This window comes from Caloenas nicobarica, chromosome 24, assembly GCF_036013445.1.
Source record: "Caloenas nicobarica isolate bCalNic1 chromosome 24, bCalNic1.hap1, whole genome shotgun sequence".
Classification (NCBI taxonomy): domain Eukaryota; kingdom Metazoa; phylum Chordata; class Aves; order Columbiformes; family Columbidae; genus Caloenas; species Caloenas nicobarica.
Genome location: NC_088268.1, coordinates 1,027,219 through 1,045,112, shown reverse-complemented (window position 1 = coordinate 1,045,112; position 17,894 = coordinate 1,027,219). Strand labels below are relative to the sequence as shown.

General features: G+C 51.6%; 4 protein-coding genes across 4 annotated transcripts; 2 read left to right on the top strand and 2 right to left on the bottom strand.

Annotated features, from left to right (window-relative positions):
• The first annotated feature begins 2,485 nt into the window (after nucleotides 1-2,485).
• LOC135998012 (feather keratin 1-like) lies at nucleotides 2,486-2,794 on the top strand. Its single transcript, XM_065651035.1, has one exon. It carries the CDS (start codon nucleotides 2,486-2,488, stop codon nucleotides 2,792-2,794), a length of 309 nt encoding a protein of 102 aa, XP_065507107.1.
• Nucleotides 2,795-5,252: 2,458 nt separating this feature from the next.
• Nucleotides 5,253-5,561, bottom strand: LOC135998115 (feather keratin 1-like). The gene has a single exon (XM_065651224.1). It carries the CDS (start codon nucleotides 5,559-5,561, stop codon nucleotides 5,253-5,255), a length of 309 nt encoding a protein of 102 aa, XP_065507296.1.
• Nucleotides 5,562-11,416: 5,855 nt separating this feature from the next.
• Nucleotides 11,417-11,725, top strand: LOC135997964 (feather keratin 1-like). The gene has a single exon (XM_065650945.1). The coding sequence runs from the start codon at nucleotides 11,417-11,419 to the stop codon at nucleotides 11,723-11,725; it is 309 nt and encodes a 102-aa protein (XP_065507017.1).
• Nucleotides 11,726-14,013: 2,288 nt separating this feature from the next.
• On the bottom strand, nucleotides 14,014-15,402 carry LOC135998294 (feather keratin 1-like). Its single transcript, XM_065651450.1, has 3 exons — nucleotides 15,343-15,402; nucleotides 15,131-15,262; nucleotides 14,014-14,343 (listed from the first exon to the last, which is right to left on the bottom strand). Exons 1-3 carry the CDS (start codon nucleotides 15,400-15,402, stop codon nucleotides 14,014-14,016), a joined length of 522 nt encoding a protein of 173 aa, XP_065507522.1.
• Nucleotides 15,403-17,894: the final 2,492 nt, after the last annotated feature.

Sequence of the window (17,894 nt, the reverse complement as noted above, 5' to 3'; positions counted from 1 at the left end):
AAACACCAGAAAATACTTTGTTAGTGTGGTAAAGCACCGCCTGGGGTTGTCACAGAGATGTTGTGTCTTCTGCATCCTTGTAGGTATTCAGAGCTTGACAAGACTTGGCCCTGAGCATCCTCTAAAGGCTGACTGTGCTTTCAGCAGGGCTGTTCTGACTAGAAGATCTCCTGAAGTCCCTTGCAACCTCAAGGATCTTGTGATTCTGTCATGGTGAAAGGATGGGTGATGCACAGCTGCCTCTAAGAGGGAAGAAGTGGTTGGGAACATTGGAATCAAGGACAGCCATAGCTATCACACTGGAGAAAGTGAGTGTTCAAGATCTGCTGGCAGGGAGGAAAGTGAGTAGCAGAGTCAAGTCCCTGGATTTCAGGTTCACTACCTAGTGAAGCAGACAGTAGGTAGTATGCCATGGGGGCAGCTGTGAAGAGCAAAATAGCTCAGAAAAACCAGCAACACCTTTGGTACTTCACGGTCCAAGAGCAAGAAAGATTCCGGCAATGCTCAGGAAAGCAAGCAGAAACATTAAGTGTAGAAGGGAATGGGCAGACAGCCCTCGTCTTTGTGGCCAAAAAGGGTGGGTTGTGATGAGGAGGTCTCCTGAATTCTCAGCAGAGGGAAAGAAAGGTTTGCAGAAAACAACTCCCTTCTGGCTGGGACTCATCCCTGGGTCCCATGCAGTACGTCTTCTCCTGGGCATTAGGGCTTAAGAAAACATCCTTTCCCACAGCCCAAAAGGCTCCTCAGGCTGGAGAAAAACCCAGCACCATCAAGAACACAAGGAAACTCCCTTAATTTCCCCAGCATATAAGAACTGTCAGGATCCTGCAGTGCTGTGTCCCTGAGGATGCCCAGGGAGGGGATGTGCACAGAAGGGCCCAGGGTACAAAACCAGCTCTCAGACCACATCAAAGAGGCAATGCACTTCCCTGCCCTGCAGACATGGAGGCAGCTGGGATGCATCCCAGGAGGCCAAGGGAGTGCCTTCAGCAGGCAAGCTTCCTGGCTTCCTGCCTCTCCTTACCCATGGCAAGTCACACTCTAATTTTGGATTGGCCATGTGTCAGGATTTTGGTGTGAGGCCAAGCCGGGAGTGCATGCTGTGTGCAGGCCCGTGTCCTACTCAGGGTTGCATTCTCCTGCATCCAGGGCAGCTCTATCCCTGCCCTGGGAAAATCCTGGGATAGACTCTCCCTACTCTTGGCCAGTCACACTCTTATTTTTGGAACAGCTGTGTGTCAGGCTTTTGTGGAGAGGCCAAGCCATGAATGTGTGCTGTCTGCAGGTTTGTGTTCCAGGCAGGGCTGAATTCCCCTGTGGCCAGGGCAACTCCATCCCTGCCCTGGGAAAATGGTCTCTGAGCACCGGATTCCACCTGACTACTCAGCTGCAGGCAGTGCCAACAGCCATCGCTCTCAGCATGACCTTCTTCCTGGCACTGCCACAGCTCAAGGGACTCACAGCCCAGTCATGGAGTCTCCTGCTGGTTAGTGTCCAAAGTGTGTGGTCAAAGTGCGTGGTGGTATGAGGGGAGTGTAAGGAACACGGTGCTGTCCTGAGCACCAACACACCGCTGATGTAGTGAGGAGGTACCCAGCTCCACAGGGCTGGTTGAGAAATCACAGGGATTATGAGGGCAGTGTTCTCCTTCCTTCAACCTGCTGGTGACATTGGTTGAGAACCCCCAGAGACTGCATGAGAGGGAACAACTTTCCCAAACAAACTAACACAGGCAGGAGAGGAATGCATTGGTGGGAGGACACGTGCACCTTCATGCAAAGGGAGTGGGAAACAACCTCATCAGATTTCCCCAGACCCAAGTCCCCTGCCTGCACAGATGTCTCCAGCACTCAGGGGCACATATTGTGCCTTTACTGATGTGTTCCTACCTGGGAAATCCTTGGACCTTTCATCTCAATACTTCAAAGGTGCCTCTGAGGCCTAATGGTCAGGTCAGAAATGAGGAAATGAAATGGCAGCATTGATGAAACAAAACTCAACCTGTGCCATAAGGTAAGATGTTTTACTCTGGAGGTGAGTCTGTTGGAAAATTACTGCCCACATGCAGTGACCTTGGGCCTGGGGCAGTGCAGGAGCAGTATAAAAGCAGGTCCTTCTCCTCACTCTCTCATTCACTCCTATCACCTCCTTCTCCTCGGAAACAAGGTGAGTCTGAAGTCTCCTCTCCTCTCCTCTCCTTTCCTCTCTTCCCTTTAGTTTTCTCAACCCATTACTGGGGCTTTGCTGAAGCAAGCAAGGGAGTAGGCACAGGTATCCCTTAGCTTAGTTACTTTTGATGGGGAACTTTTAACCTGAAGGGAAGAAGAAACACATGGACCTCTCTACACAGCCTCCAGATCTAATCTCCATCTTTACTTGGCTAGGCCTGGCTCTTTTTGGGTAAGGTGTCAGACTGCTTCTCTGCAATCCCTCATGCTGTGCTTCCCCTTGCCCTCTCTCCCAGGTGCAGCTCCAGCCACAAGACATGTCCTGCTACAACCAGTGCCTGCCCTGCCAACCCTGCGGCCCAACCCCGCTGGCCAACAGCTGCAATGAGCCCTGTATCCAGCAGTGCCAGGACTCCCACGTTTACATCCAGCCATCTCCCGTGGTGGTGACCCTGCCCGGCCCCATCCTCAGCTCCTTCCCGCAGAACACCGCCGTGGGATCCTCCACCTCCGCTGCCGTTGGCAGCATCCTCAGCTCTCAGGGAGTGCCCATCAACTCCGGGGGCTTTGGCCTCTCTGGTTTGGGCAGCGGCATCTGCGGCACGAGGAGGTGTTTCCCCTGCTAAATCTGCTGATGATGGCCCTGGGGAAGGCCCCCAGGGACCCACAAGATGGTACCTTTCCCCTCTTCCAGTGTTTACTCTCCCTCTTGTGTCCTTGTTCTCTTGTGCTCCCATGGGCTGTGAGCCCCACAAAGCCGGCCTAGGGAGGACCTGCCGGCCCTGCTCCCTGTCTGAGGCAGGCAGATGGACACCTGGCTGGCTCTGCACCACAACCACAGTGAGCACACTCCTGTCTGCCCCTGGTCCTCCCTGTACTGGGGCCTCCACTCAGAGCCACCTTGTTTTCTTTTTGACTCAATAAAGTTCTTTTGCGTCACAGCACATACTTCTGTCTCATCCTTTCCCCTGCAGATGCTCTCCAAGATGCCCAAGGAGACACATGCTGTTCAGGGCTGGTTCCGGGATGGGGTTGTTGACAGGAGAACCTGTACTAACAACAACCTTGAGATACAGAGTTGTGAGGTGAGGAAAAGACCAGGTGGAAAATAAAAGCTTGAGAAAAGTAAGGGAAAATCCTGCCACAGCATCTTCAGGAAAACTTGTCCCAAGACATGGTGTCCATAGATCTTGTGCCTGTCTCCTCGGCCACGAAGCTGAGTTCATCCTCACTGGTGTCCCTGTACCCAGTAAGCCAAGGCACAAAAAGGCTGTCCTGGACCATAGGATCAAAGCATAATCAAGGTGGAAAGGACCTACAGAGGTCATTGGGCCCAAGCCCTTCTTCCACGATGGGAGCCATGAGTGTTCAAGGAGATTGACTGGACAATGTCCCCAGTAAACCTCTTTTACTGCTTGACCAGCCTTGTGCTGAAAACCATTTTCCTCTTACCAGGTACAAACCTTTCATGTTTGAATGTAAGCCCAATGTCTCTAGTCCTCCAACCACACACTGCCATAGTGTTGAGCCTGGATCTGTCTTCTGCGGGACCTCAGCATAGCTCCTCCAAAGCTGCTCTTCGTTCTCCCACCAAATATTGTCTTCATGCTCGCAAGCCCCATGGCCTCAGCCACAGCTTCCCACACAAGTGCTTCAGCTCCTCACCATCCTGGAACATCTTCTGCTGAACTAACTTGGCCAAGGTGTTTCTTTCATCACATCTTTCTTACATTACAGCAGTGTTGTAGGTGCTTTCAGGTGAGTGCTGGGCAGAGTGAGATAGTCACTACCCTATATCTCCTATCTGAGGTTCTGCTCACCTTGGCCAGGATGCTGATGAATGTCCTTGGTGCCCAGGAGCAGTGCTGGAGTTGTACCTGTTTTGCTGGCATTACTGCAAAAGCACCTTTCCCTGGCCCTGCTGTTGGGCTGCTGCTTCTCAGGGGATGAGTGATTCATGGGGAAACAGGGCTGGCTCTATCTGGACATGCGTCACCTTGCCCAGCTGTGTCCTACAGCAGTTCAGCAGCTCCCCTTCCTCATCTGCAAGCCTCTCCGCAGTGTTTGCTGCTGCTCACCACGCTGCTTTAGAGACATTCTGGACAGCCCTTGGAGACACTCTGCCTGCACCTGCTGCCTCTCTTCCTGCCAATGCCTCTCCCTGCTCCCTCCCTCCAGAAACATTCCCAGGAAGCTCTGGGCACAGAATGGGAAGGGGCAAGATGAGGACGACATGAACTGCCTGTTAGTCTGTGTGGTGTGTGGAACCTGAGCAGCACTAAGCACCCACCCATCGATCTCTCAATCCACTTTCCCAATGGTATGGGAGGAGATTTGGAACAGCAAGAGAGCAAATTACCCTTGGGTCAAGACCAGGAAGCTCTAAGAGGAAAAGAAAAAAATGGGAAAAACCAAAAATATCAAGTGATGAAAATGCAATCACCCACCACCTTTCAGCAGATGATTGTTGCTCGACCGTCCTTTGAAGAACGACTACTTTGAAAAGACTGGCCACAGTCATTCACTTAATAATCTTTCTGTTAACAACCATTGCCCAACCATCCACAACAACCCTTTCCCACAATCACCGTGAGGAACATTTCTCTCCATGGGCATCTTGGGATAGTGCAGGGAAAAAGATGACACAGAGGCTTTGGCTGGGATGCAGTAGAACTTTAATGAGTCAAAGATGGAAACGAGGTTGTTATGAGTGGAGATCCTGGTTCAAGGAGCACCAGAGGAGATGAGAGTCTGAAACCCATGCCTCTGGCAAATATCCAGGCAGGTGTCCATCTGTCTGCCTTACAGGGGGACCAGGGCCAAGAGGTCCTCCCTAGACTGGCTTTGTGGGGCTCACAGCCCAGGGGAGCACAGGAGAACAAGGACACAAGAGGGAGAGAGGACACTGGAAGATGAGAAAGGCGGCATGGGCCCTGCTTTCTGAGAGCCCAGGCTGGCTCCGTCCTTTTGCAAGGGGTGTTGTGGTTGCTCAGCCCCTCTGAAAGAAAACCCAGTGCTCCATCCCCAGTCCAGTACCATCTTGTGGGTCCCTGGGGGACTTCTCTAGGGCCATCATCAGCAGATTTAGCAGGGGAAATACCTCCTTGTGCCGCAGATGCCGCTGCCCAAACGAGAGAGACCAAAGCCCCCGGAGCTGATGGGCACTCCCTGAGAGCTGAGGATGCTGCCAACAGCAGCGGAGGTGGAGGATCCCACGGCGGTGTTCTGCGGGAAGGAGCTGAGGATGGGGCCGGGCAGGGTCACCACCACGGGAGATGGCTGGATGTAAACGTGGGAGTCCTGGCACTGCAGGACACAGGGCTCATTGCAGCTGTTGGCCAGTGGAGTTGGGCCGCAGGGTTGGCAGGGCAGGCACTGGTTGTAGCAGGACATGTCTTGTGGCTGGAGATGCACCTGGGAGAGAAGGCAGGGGAAAGAAGATAAGGGGAGATGGGTGAGGAGCAGCCTGTCACCTCATGAGAAGGGAGACCAAGCATGAGCTGGAGATGACAGCTGGAGACTGTGTAGGGATGCACACACACTTCTCCCCAGGAGACAAGCGTTGCCATGAGTGACCAAGTCCAGGGGGTTTCTGTCAAGCCCATAGCTCAGGAGACACCTCAACCACGACCCAGCCATGTCACACCTTCTGTCCTACTCCCTCTCATGTGACAAACAGCTCCGAGACCCTGCAGGGGACTAAGGTGCAGGAATACAATGAGAAATCGTAAAGAAGGAAAAGAAGGAGGTGAAGATCATACTCACCTTGATCCAAAGCAGATGGAGGCAAGAGGGCTGGATGAGAAAGTGAAGAGAAGGACCCACTTTTATACTGCTTCTGCACTGCTCCAGGCCGACAGTCACTGCACCTGGGCAGTAATTTTCCAAGAGACTCACCCCCAAAGCAAAATATTCTACGTAATGGCAAGGCTGTATTTTGATGTCTGTCAATGATGCCATTTCATTTCCTCACTTCTGACATGCCTGCTCTGCCATGCAGGCTTCTTTCTTCTGCTGGGATTAGTGGCCAAAGGATATCCTCATTAGAATCATGTCATTTCGGGCAGAAGACGAGCTCCGTGTTCTGGTGGGACAGACATCCCCATTCTCGGGGCAGTAAAGTATGGTTTTTTTCAACTCCCTTTGCAAGAATAGGCCCAGCTCTGCCCCATGCTGCACATGTCCTCAGAGCACCCACAGGTTCCTCATTTTAAAGATGAGCCAGGTGCTTCTCTCTCATCTGTCTCGCAGGTCACTTCAGTGTTGACATGTCATTGCACCTCCCAGCAGCCAGATTGTTCCAGAGGATTCAGCTCTCTTCCACTTGATGACCTTTGCTCTGAGGAAAATGTTTGCCAGACTTAGAATGCAGGGTTGGGGGCAGCAAAGCCACAGATCATCTGGTGTTGAATCAGACGCAGCACATGGAGGTAGTCAGGAAGAAGGTCTTCTTCCAGGTAGGTTGGCAAGAAAAGCAAGGCTTGGGTAAAGGCCACCCCAGTGTTAACAGGGCAGCTTCCACGAGAATAGGGCTTACAGAAAATGTGTAGGTGCTCCAAGGGCTCCCTGCCTTGCTCTTTACTGGCAGGATTTGCTGCCAAGAGCTGGGGGCTCCGGACATTCCTTGGAACATCTGGAAGAGGGCAGACTTGCAATAGAGAAGGATCAAGTGTGGGAAAATTTAAACAGATTGGACAGACATGGCGTCACTACAAGGCCACTTTCAATAATGTATGAAAGTTCCAGTGGTCATGGAATGCATGTGAGGAGTGGAAGAAAGCCAATGGGTATCCCCAGGAAGAGCACGAAGGAGGAGCTACGGAATGACAGGCCAGTCAGCCTCACCTCTAGGCCTGCAAAGCCGATGGAGCAAATCATGCTGGAAGCCCTTTCCCAAGGAGAATGGACAAGACAGTAATTGTGAGCGTTCAGGAAAGATTTATGGAGGGGAAACAGGCTTGACAGCCTCACGGCCTTCTTTGAAGATGTGCCTGGCTCCGGTGGATGAGGGAAATGCCGCAAATACTGTGAATCTCATCTAATCAAGGCTTTTGATACTGTCTGCTGTTAGAGTATGCCGGGATGTGCTGATGAAGCCTAAGCTCCACTTGGAATTAAATCTGGCTAGACACGTCAAGGAATACAAGAAGGGCTTCTTCAAGTACATCAGCAGCAAAAGGAAGGCTACGGAAAATATAGGTGTGCTGCTCAATGAGGTGGTTGCCCTGGTGACGGAGGATACAGAGAAGGTACAGTTACTGAATGTCTTCTTTGCTTCCGTCTCTACTGCCAAGAGCGGCCCACAGGAATCCCAGACCCAAGAGGTAACAGACAAAGTCTGGAGAAAGGAAGACTTTTCCTTGGTTGAGGAGAATCAGGTTAGAGATCTTTTAAGCAAACTGGACATCCGCAAGTCCATGGACCCTGATGGGATGCACCCGCGAGTTCTGAGAGAGTTGGCAGATCTGATTGCAAAACCACTCTCCGTCATTTTGGAAAGGTCATGGAGAACAGCAGAGGTGCCTGAGGACTGGAAAAAAGCCAACGTCACGCCAGTCTTTAAAAGGGGTAAGAAGAACGGTCCAGGAAACTACAGTCCAGTAAGCCTCTCCTCCATCCCTGGAACGGTGATGGAACAGCTCATTCTGGATGTCATTGCCAAGCATGTGGAGGACAAGAAGGTTATCAGGAGTAGTCAGCATGGGTTCACCAAGGGGAAACCATGTTTGAGCAACCTGATAGCCTTCTATGATGGTATGAGTGGCCGGGTAGTCGACGGGTGAGCAGTGGATGTTGTCTACCTTGTTTTCAGCAGGGGTTTTGGAACCATCTCTCACAACCTCCTCATAGGCAAGCTCAGGAAGTGCAGGATGGATGAATGCACGGTGAGATGGGTCATGAACTGGCTGGATGGGAGAGCTCATATGGTTGTGATCAATGGTGCAGAGTCTGGTTGGGGGCCTGTAGTTAGTAGCGTTCCCCAGGAGTCAGTATTAGGTCCAGTCCTGTTCGTCAATGACCTGGATGAAGAGACTGAGTGCACCCCTTGCAAGTTTGCTGATGATACCAAACTGGGAGGAAGGGTTGATACACCAGAAGGCTGTGCTGCCGTTCAGTGAGACCTGGACAGGTGGGAGGATGGGGCCTAGAAGAACCTGATGAAAATTAACAAAGGCAAGTGTAGGGTCCTGCACCTGCGGAGGAATAACCCCAGGCACCAGTACAGGTGAGGGGTGGACCTGCTGGAAAACAGCTTTGCGAGAAGGACCTGAGAGTTCTGGTTGGCAACAGGTTGACCGTGAACCAGCTATGTGCCCTTGTGGCCAAGAAGGCAAATGGTACCTGGGATGCATGAGGAAGAGTCTGAGCAGCACGTCAAGGGAGGTTGTCCTCCCCCTCTACTCTGCCTTGGTGAGGCCACATCTGGAGTTACTGGGTCCAGTTCTGGACTCCCCAGTTTAAGAAGGACAAGGCATTACCTGAGAGAGTCCAGTGGCAGGCTACAAAATGATGAGCGTGAAAGAAAGAGCATTTTTCTTATGAGGAAAGATTGAGACATCTGGATCTTGATTGGCTGAATCGTTGGACTGAGACCAACTGTATGAGGTTTAACAAAGCCAAGTGCTGGGTCCTGCACTTGGGTCACAATAGCCCCATGAATACTCCAGAATCCGGGAAGAGTGGCTGGAAAGCTGCCTGGTGGAAAAGGACCTGGGGTGTTGATTGACAGCTGGCTGAGTATGAGCCAGCTTGTGCCCAAGTGGTGAAAAAGGCCATCAGCATCGTGGCTTGTATCAGGAATAGTGTGGCCAGCAGGAGTAAAGTGATCGTGCCAGTGTACTCAGCACTGGTAGGGCCCCACCTTGAATATTGTGTTCAGTTTTGGGCGCGTCGTCCTAAGAAAGACCTTGAGAAAAGGAGGCTGAGGGGAGACCTTATTGCTGTCTACAACTACCTGAAAGGAGGCTGTAGCATGGAGGGTGTTGGTCTGTTCTACCAAGTAGCAAGTGATAGGACAAGAAGAAATTCCTCAAGTTGTGCCAGGAGAGGTTTAGACTGGATATTAGGAAAAAATTATACACGGAGAGGGTGAAGCAGTGGAACAGGCTGTCCAGGGAAGTGTTGAAGTCACCATCCCTGGATGTGTTTAAAATGCGTATAGACGAGGTTCTTAGGGACAGGGTTTAGTGCTAGAGTTAGGCTAAGTTTGGACTCGATGACCATGAGTGTCTCTTCCAACTGAAACGATTCTATGACTCTGTGTTCAGCCTTGAGAAGAGAAGGCCGAGAGGGGATCTGGGAGCCCTCAAACCTCCTCTGGGTAGATGTGCCTTTGGGGCTTGATCATCCCTGAGGAGAGACTCAATGGTGGAAGTCAACAGAAATACAGGCCACATCTCCCTGGTCAAAGACACCAGGCTGTTTTAGGGGGCTCTCCTGAATGCTCTGTGGAGGAAAAGAAAGGGTTGCACAACACATCTACCCACCAGCTGGGACTCATCCCTGGGTCTCATGCTATATACCTTCTCATGGACTTCCCCATGTCTTCTTTGCTATCCCTCAAAGGCCTCCTCAGCTTGGAGCACAATGCAGTACCATTGGAGAGGCATGAATCTTCCCGCATCTCCCCAGTGAGCGAAGGCTGTCAGGACCCTGCAGTGCAACGTGCCAGGAGATGCTCAGAGAGGGGTTGTGCTCAGAATGGCCCCAGGTGTAAAAACAGCTCTGAGACAACTTCAAAGAGGTGATGCACTTCCCTGCCCTGCAGGCATGGAGGCACCTGGAACGCATCCAAGGAGGCCAAGGGAGTGCCTTCAGTATGCAATCTCGCTGGGTTAGTCTCTGTCAAGGCATGGCGAGTCACACTCTAATATTGGATTGGCCGTGTGTAAGGTTTCTGGCGTGAGGCCAAGCCAGGAGTGCGTGCTGTCTGCAGACCCATGTCCCACAGAGGGAAAAATTCCCCTGTGGCCAGAGCTCTGAGCACTGACCTCTACCTGACTACCAATCTCCAGGCAAGACCATTGTGTGTCCTGCAGGTCAGGGTCCAAAACCTGTGGCCAAACTGCACGATGGTGTGAGGAGAGTGGGAGGAATAAGGTGCAGTCCTGGTCACACTCCGAAATGCAGCGAGGAGGGACCTGACTCCATGGCGCTTGTTGAGGAATCAGGGAGGTTTTGGATGACAAAGTTCTTCCTTATGACAGCAGTGGCTGGGGACTCCCAGAGACCGCCACAAGAGGGGATGACTTGGCCAAAGAAACCAGCAAATATCTCAAGCAAGAGAAGCTTTCCTTAGTCAAAGGCATTTTAAACCAGCACTGCAGCCCATCTGCATGTAGAGGCAATGAGCAGTGACTGCTGGAGTGATGCAGGGAGGCAGTCAAGGAGGAAGGGAGATGTGGCATGTCCTCAGTCACAGGAGCCTTTGTACATTAGGGAGAGGGCTGCATTGGTGGGAAGACATGCACCTTCATTCCCTTGGAGTTCAAAGCGACCTCACCAGATGTCCCCAGATCCATATTCTCTCTCTGCACAAACCCCTCCAGCACTCCAGAGCACATCTTCTGCCTGTACTGAGATGATCTTGCTCAGAAAAAGCCTTGGGCCTCTCATTGTGACTGTTCAAAATAGCGTCCATGGCATAATGGTCATGTCAGAAATGAGGAAATGAAAGTGATGACGGAAACCAAAAAGCAACCTGTGCAATTTTCTAGGGTGTTTTGCTTTGGAGGTGAGTCTACTGGAAAATTACTGCCTGCATGCAGTGACTGTGGGCCTGGGGCTGTGCAGGAGCAGTATAAAAATGGGTCCTTCTCCTCACTCACTCACTCATCCACTACGGTTGTCTCCTTCTCCTTGGGATCAAGGTGAGTTTGGAGCTATTTCTTGTCTTTGCCTTCCTCCTCGTCTTCCTCCTTGTCCTCCTGCTCCTTGTCTTCTTCTTCCTCTGGGTTTTCTCCGCACTTACCTGCCCCTTTGTATTATGCTCGGTCTTGGAGATGCTTGACCTGGGAGAGGGAAGGGAGCAGAGAGTGTGCCATAGAGAGAGGCTGGGGCTTTACTGAGATGCCTCCTGAGCTATGAGCTAGGTAGGAACCTTCCTCAGCTTCGTAGCACTTGGCAGAGCTCCTTTGGGTGGAGGGTTAGGGTCTCTCTCATGGCACAGTGACAGGCTGTTCTTCAGCCCCCCGTAGAGCTTTGTTTTCCTCTGCCCTCTCTCCCAGGTTCAGCTCCAGCCACAAGACATGTCCTGCTACAACCCATGCCTGCCCTGCCGGCCCTGTGGCCCGACCCCACTGGCCAACAGCTGCAATGAGCCCTGTGTCCAGCAGTGCCAGGACTCCCACGTTTACATCCAGCCCTCCCCCGTGGTGGTGACCCTGCCCGGCCCCATCCTCAGCTCCTTCCCACAGAACACCGCCGTGGGATCCTCCACCTCCGCTGCTGTTGGCAGCATCCTCAGCTCTCAGGGAGTGCCCATCAACTCCGGGGGCTTTGGCCTCTCTGGTTTGGGCAGCGGCATCTGCGGCACCAGGAGGTGTTTCCCCTGCTAAATCTGCTCCCTGCATTTGGATCCACCTTATTTCTTTTTTTTTAACTCATTAAAGTTCTGCTGCATCCTAGACTCTGCTTTCGTGTCATCCTTTCACCTGCAGATGATTTTGCTAGATGCCCAGGGAGACACATGTTTCTCAGTGGTGGCTTTTGAAAGGGGGATATTTGGTATGATTTTGCAGTGACTGTCAACACAGGCTTGCATTGAGTCTGCTTAGTCGTGCACTCTTCAGACACATGGTGTGAATTTTGTGGTTATCCGATGCAGGGACAGGAGCTGGACTCGATGATCCTTGTGGTCCCCACCAACTCAGGACATTCAGTCATTCTAGGATTCTGTGGTAATTTCTATATTTGTCCATCTAGAGAATCACCAAACAGAGTCTAGTGGGTGCCATCTGCTTCGTTGTGTATGCCTTTTCTTTTTCCTTGGTAAACTCAACTGTGATGCAAGTAGTCAGGAGGGAATGTGGTATTGACAAGACATATGCAGTGGCTTGCCAGGAGCGGACAGGAGAACCCATCGTAATCATAACATTCTTAAAGGAAGGGACACAGTGCAGCTGCCTGCCTTTATTGTAGAACCAGAGTAGCACAGAACCACAGAAAGATTTGGATAGGGACAGATCTTTGAATATCCTCTAGTCCAACCTGTGGCAGTTGCACATCCCCCAATGAGGTCTTCCTTTCAGTAGAGCAGTTGATGGCTCCTTAGTGCCTTTTGTGCCCCACTATGCTTGCCCTTGTCCACACAGCTTAGTCAGTGCCAAGGTGCCGACAGTCACACCCCCTCCGACCCCTACCCTGGGCATGGTGACTCCCTACTTTCACCTCCCCCCAGCTGGTGGAGCAGAACAGTTGGGACCCTCAGTCAACAGACAGGGTCCTCAGGCAAGGAGGTTCCCAGGTCCAGGGAAGCAGAGAAGCTTTTGGACCATGCTCATAATGACCACAGCCAGACCCAACCAGGCTATAAAACACTGGATGCCTCCTTTGAGTTAGTCTTCTTTGGACTCTTAGACTTCTTTGGGTATGCAGTCAAAGACTCTGCTCCTTAGACTGGTCACCTAAGGCACATTCCTTGGGGACTTGGACACCTTGCCAAACTGGTAAGCAATCTGGGTACTCTTGAGAGTCCTCGCTTTCTCATAGAGTGGGAAGATGCACATTTTGAATCATCACTCTAGACTTTTGGGATCTGATATCCTGGAGTTTGAGTCTGCTGTGTAGTAATTAATTCCTGAGTTATTTCCAAACCTGTGTTTCATGGTGTTGTCAGAGTGCTGAATAAACCCCATTTATAGCTGTGTATTTGAAAAAAGTTCTACTTAGATTAATGTTGGTTTGGAGCTTATTTCCTGCCTAAACTTTTTTTTGTGGTGCCTCCATGACACAATCTTCCTGCCGTGGGCAGGACTATCTATCAGTACATCAAGTTATTCAAAGTTCCTTGAAAAACCTAATCTCCCACTCTGCTTAGCACTCATCAGATAGCATCTACAGAACTGCTCTCACGCAAGAAAGACCTTGACCCAGTGGTACAAGCTGGGAAGCCAGAATGGTGTAAAGGCTGAAGCAATTCTCTGCGGAGGAAAGGCTGAGGGCACAAGGCTCGCTGAGTGTGGAGTAGACAATGCTTTGGTAAGAGATATAAAATCATTCTAGAGAAGCAATGGACACTGAACTCTGTCGTAGAATTGTATCAAACTCCAGATGGGCAGCGAAGTTTAGAAAGCAGAGGGTCACTCCAAGTATGGCTAAGCACACTCAAAGCAAGCCCATGTTAACAGTCACTGCATAACATCCCAAACAACTCACTCCCAGAATCACGCCTAAGGATCTCATCTCTCCCTGGGCATCTCGGGAGATCATCTGCAGCTGAAAGAATGGCACAAGAGACATGAGCTGAAATGCAGCAGAACTTTAACAAGGCAGAACACGATAACAAGTCTGTGACCCAAGGCTGTGGTGGAGATTGAGCCAGATATTTATTTGTCTGTCCCATAGAAGGGAGCAGGGCCATCGGGTCCTCCCTAGGCCAGCTTTGTGGGGCTCACAGGCCATGGGGAGCACAAGAGAACAAGGACACAAGAAGAAGAGGAGACACGGGAAGGGAGGAAAGGCTGCATGGTCCGTGCTTTCTGAGAGCCCAGGCTAGCCCCATCATTTTGCAAGGGGTGCTGAGATTGCTCAGCTCCTCTGAAACCAACAACCCAATGCTCCGTCCCCAGTCCGGTGCCATCTTGTGGGTCCCTGGGGGCCTTCTCCAGGGCCATCAGCAGCAGATTTAGCAGGGGAAACACCTCCTCGTGCCACAGAAGCTGCTGCCCAATCCAGAGAGGCCAAAGCCCCCAGAGTTGATGGGAACTCCCTGGGAGCTGAGGATGCTGCCAACAGCAGCGGAGGTGGAGGATCCCACGGCGGTGTTCTGCGGGAAGGAGCTGAGGATGGGGCTGGGCGGGGTCACCACCACAGGGGAAGGCTGGATGTAAACATGGGAGTCCTGGCACTGCTGGACACAGGGCTCATTGCAGCTGTTGGCCAGCGGGGTTGGGCCGCAGGGCTGGTAGGGCAGGCACTGGTTGTAGCAGGACACGTGTTGTGGCTGGATGTGCACCTGGGAGAGAGGACAGGGGAAACAAAGTTCTATGGGAGCCAAGGCAGGAGCTGGAGACAAGAGCTGGAGCACAGACAAGAGTAGGGGGCACAAACACCTCTCCTTCCCTTAAGGCAAGCCCTGCCATGAGTGACGAAGCCCAGGGGGATCTTTACCCTGCCCATAGCTCAGGAGACACCTCAACCATGACTCAGCCATGTCACACCTTCTGACCCATTCCATCTAATGTGACAAACAGCTTCAAGACCCTGCATGGGACTAAGGGGCAGGCATGCACTGAGAAATCTTAAAGGAGGAGGAGAAGGAGGTGGAGAAAAGGCTTCATACTCACCTTGATCCCAAGGGGGTGGACACAGGGCTCATTGCAGCTGTTGGCCAGCGGGGTTGGGCCGCAGGGCTGGTAGGGCAGTCACTGGTTGTAGCAGGACATGTCTTGTGACTGGAGCTGCGCCTGGGAGGGGGAGAGGGCAGGAGGAAGCAGATTATGAGGGATGGTTGAAGAGCAGCTTGTCACTCCAGATTATGGAAACCCTTTCTCTCAGCCCAAAAGAGCACCTACAAACAGCAACCAAGTCCAGGGAGATCCCTTCCTTGTCCATATCTCAGGAGACATCTCAGTGAAGCCCCAACTTCTCTCCATGGTGTATCTCTTACTCCTTACTTCTCCCACGACAAGTAGCCCCATGACCCAGCACAAGAAAAAGGGGCAAGTTTGTGCTGAGAAATTCTGGAGAGGATAAAGGTGCAGGAGGAACAGCAGGAAGGGGAGAAAGAGCTTCAGACTCACCTTGTTCCCAAAGAGATGGAGGTGAGAGGAGTGGATGAGACAGTGAGGAGAAAGACTCGCTTTTATCCTGTTCCTGCACCGCCCCAGGTCCACAGTCACTGCACGTGGGCAGTTATTTTCCAGCAGACTCACCTCCAAAGCAAATTGTATTAGCAAGTTTGTATTTTGATATCCATCACTGCTGCCATTTTATTTTCTAATTTCTGACATACCTGCTCTGCCATGCAGGCTCCTTTCATGTGCAGAGATGAGAGGTCGAAGGATATCCTCATTGGAATTGTGTCATTTTTGATAGAAGACGAGCCCCAGGCTGTGCTGGGTCTGACATCCACGTGCTCGGGGCAGTGAGGTGTGTTTTTTTCCAACTTCCTTAGTAGGAATAGGCCCAGCTCTCTCCAACGCTGCACATGTCCACAGAGCACCCACAGGCTCCTCTTTTTAAAGATGTGCCACGTGCTTCTCTCTCCTCTCTCTCTCAGCTTGCTTCAGCGTTCACTTGCCATTGCATCCCTGGGCAGTCAGGCTGTGCCAGTGGTTTCAGCTCTCTTCCTCTTGATGACTTTTGCTCTGAGGAGAACTTTTGCCAGGCTGAGAATGCAGGGTTGGGGGCACCAAAGCCACAGATCATCTGGTGTTGAATCAGGCACAGCACATGGAGGTCAGGAAGAAGGTCTTCTTCCAGGTAGGTTGGCAGGAAAAGCAAGGCTTGGGTAAAGGCCACCCCAGTGTTAACAGGGCAGCTTCCCTGACAACAGGGCTTACAGGAAAGGTGGAGGTGCTCCAAGGTTTCCCTGACTTGGTCTTTACTGGCAGGATTTGCTGTCAAGAATTGGAGCTCCTGACATTCCTTGGGACATCTGGAAGAGGGCAGACTTGCAATAGAGAAGGATCAAGTGTGGGAAAATTTAAACAGATTGGACTGACATGGTGTCACTACAAGGCCACTTTCAATAATGTATGAAAGTTTCAGTGGCCAGGGAATGCATGTGAAGAGTAGAAGAAAGCCAATGGGTATCCCCAGGAAGGAGGAGCTAGGGAATGACAGGCCAGTCAGCCTCACCTCTAGGCCTGCAAAGCTGATGGAGCAAATCATGCTGGAAGCCCTTTCCCAAGATGAGAGGACATGACGGTGAATTTGACTGGTCAGGAAAAATTTATGGAGGGAAAAACAGGCCTGATGAAACATATGGACTTCTTTGAGGATGTGCCTAGCTCCAGTGGGTGAGGGAACTGCAGCAAATGTTGCAAATCTCATCTAACGAAGGCTTTTGATGCTGTCTACTGTAACAATCCTTACAGACCAACTGATGAAATTCAGGCTGGGGAAGAGTGCAGTGCAGGGCATGGAAATCTGGCATGGCTGCTGGTCTGCAAGGGTGGTGATGAGTGGCACAAAGTCCCGGTAGAGGCCAGGGAGTCTTGATGCACTGCACAGGTCCAGACTAGGGTCAGTATTGTTTAACTTTTTTTATAATGACCTGCAGGTTTGGAAGGATCCCACCCGCAGCAAGTCCGCAGATGCCACAACAGCTGGGGGAGGGCGGCATTGATATAGCAGATAGCTGTGCTGCTGTTCAGAGGCATGTTGAGAGGATGGAGACATGGGGACACATAAATGTCATGAGGTTCAGTAAAGGGAAATGCAAAAGCCTCTGTATGCAAAGTCCTGAAGTGGGGGAGAGATAACCTCATGCATCACCACAGGCTGGAGCTGATGGGCTGCAAAACAGATTTGCAGTGAAGGATGTGGGTCCTGCTGGAGACTATGAGGCAGCCCCACGCTCTTGCATCAACAGGGGAGCAGCATCATCCTGGGCTGCATTAGGAAGAGGGTTGCTATCAAATTGCAGAAGGTGAATCCTCTCCTCTGCTATGCACTACTGAAACCACAGCTGTCATGACAAGCTTGCAGCTCTTTAGTACGAGAGAGGCACTGCCATATGCGAGTCCAGCAAAGAGCCACACAGATGAGTAAAGAATATTAAAGCAAAGCTCAGCTGGCTTTGAGACTTGCAAGGGGCATCAAGAGCAACCGGCAGGAGGCACCAAGAGCAACATAAGTCCCTACAAGTGCAGTCAAAGAGCAGACTGATGGAAGAAAACATGGGCTCACTGCAGACTGGGGCAGCTGATTTCCTGAAGACTGGACAGAGAGCAGGTTGTGGGGGAGCCAATACCTTCTCTCTCAATATTCAGCTACAAGGACTCCCAGGCCGCTGTGCCCCCTTAAAGAGTTGAACGGGGGAGAGGGAACCTTCCCAGCAGTGGCTGGGCATCAAATCAAGGGCTGCCTGAGAAAAGTAAACCCCTACAAGGCAGCTAATGTGCTCCAGGGCAGGGCTGCATACAGGTAGATCTAGATCGGCTCGAGGAATGGGCCCTCAGGAGTCTCATGGCATTCAAGAAGGGCAAATGGCAAGTTCTTCACTTTGAGAGGAAGAACCTCTTGCATCAGTAATGAGTGGGGACTGATATATGCTATGATCGTAGAGCCCTCAAACCTCCTCTGGGTAGATGTGCCCTTGGGGTTTGATCATCCCTGAGCAAGGTCTGCATGGTGGAAGTGAACAGAACCACAAGCCACATATTCATGGCCAAAGAGACCAGGCTGTTGTAGGGTTCTCTCCTGAATGCTCTGTGGAGAGAAAGAAAGGATTGCAGAATGGATTGCCTCACCAGCTGGGACTCATCCCTGGGTCTCACGCTATATATCTTCTCCTGGGCTTCTGCATGTCTCCTTTCCTATGCCTCAAAGGCCTCCTCA

Excerpts from the sequence above, each read along its gene's own strand:
- LOC135998012 (XM_065651035.1), top strand. The coding sequence starts at position 2,486 with ATGTCCTGCTACAACCAGTGCCTGCCCTGCCAACCCTGCGGCCCAACC.
- LOC135998115 (XM_065651224.1), bottom strand. The coding sequence starts at position 5,561 with ATGTCCTGCTACAACCAGTGCCTGCCCTGCCAACCCTGCGGCCCAACT.
- LOC135997964 (XM_065650945.1), top strand. The coding sequence starts at position 11,417 with ATGTCCTGCTACAACCCATGCCTGCCCTGCCGGCCCTGTGGCCCGACC.
- LOC135998294 (XM_065651450.1), bottom strand. The coding sequence starts at position 15,402 with ATGAGGATATCCTTCGACCTCTCATCTCTGCACATGAAAGGAGCCTGC. Across the intron at positions 15,263-15,342 it reads GAGCCTGCATGGCAGAGCAG|GTGAGTCTGCTGGAAAATAA; the intron begins GTATGTCAGAAA and ends TTTGCTTTGGAG. Across the intron at positions 14,344-15,130 it reads TCCATCTCTTTGGGAACAAG|GTGCACATCCAGCCACAACA; the intron begins GTGAGTCTGAAG and ends CCTCTCTCCCAG.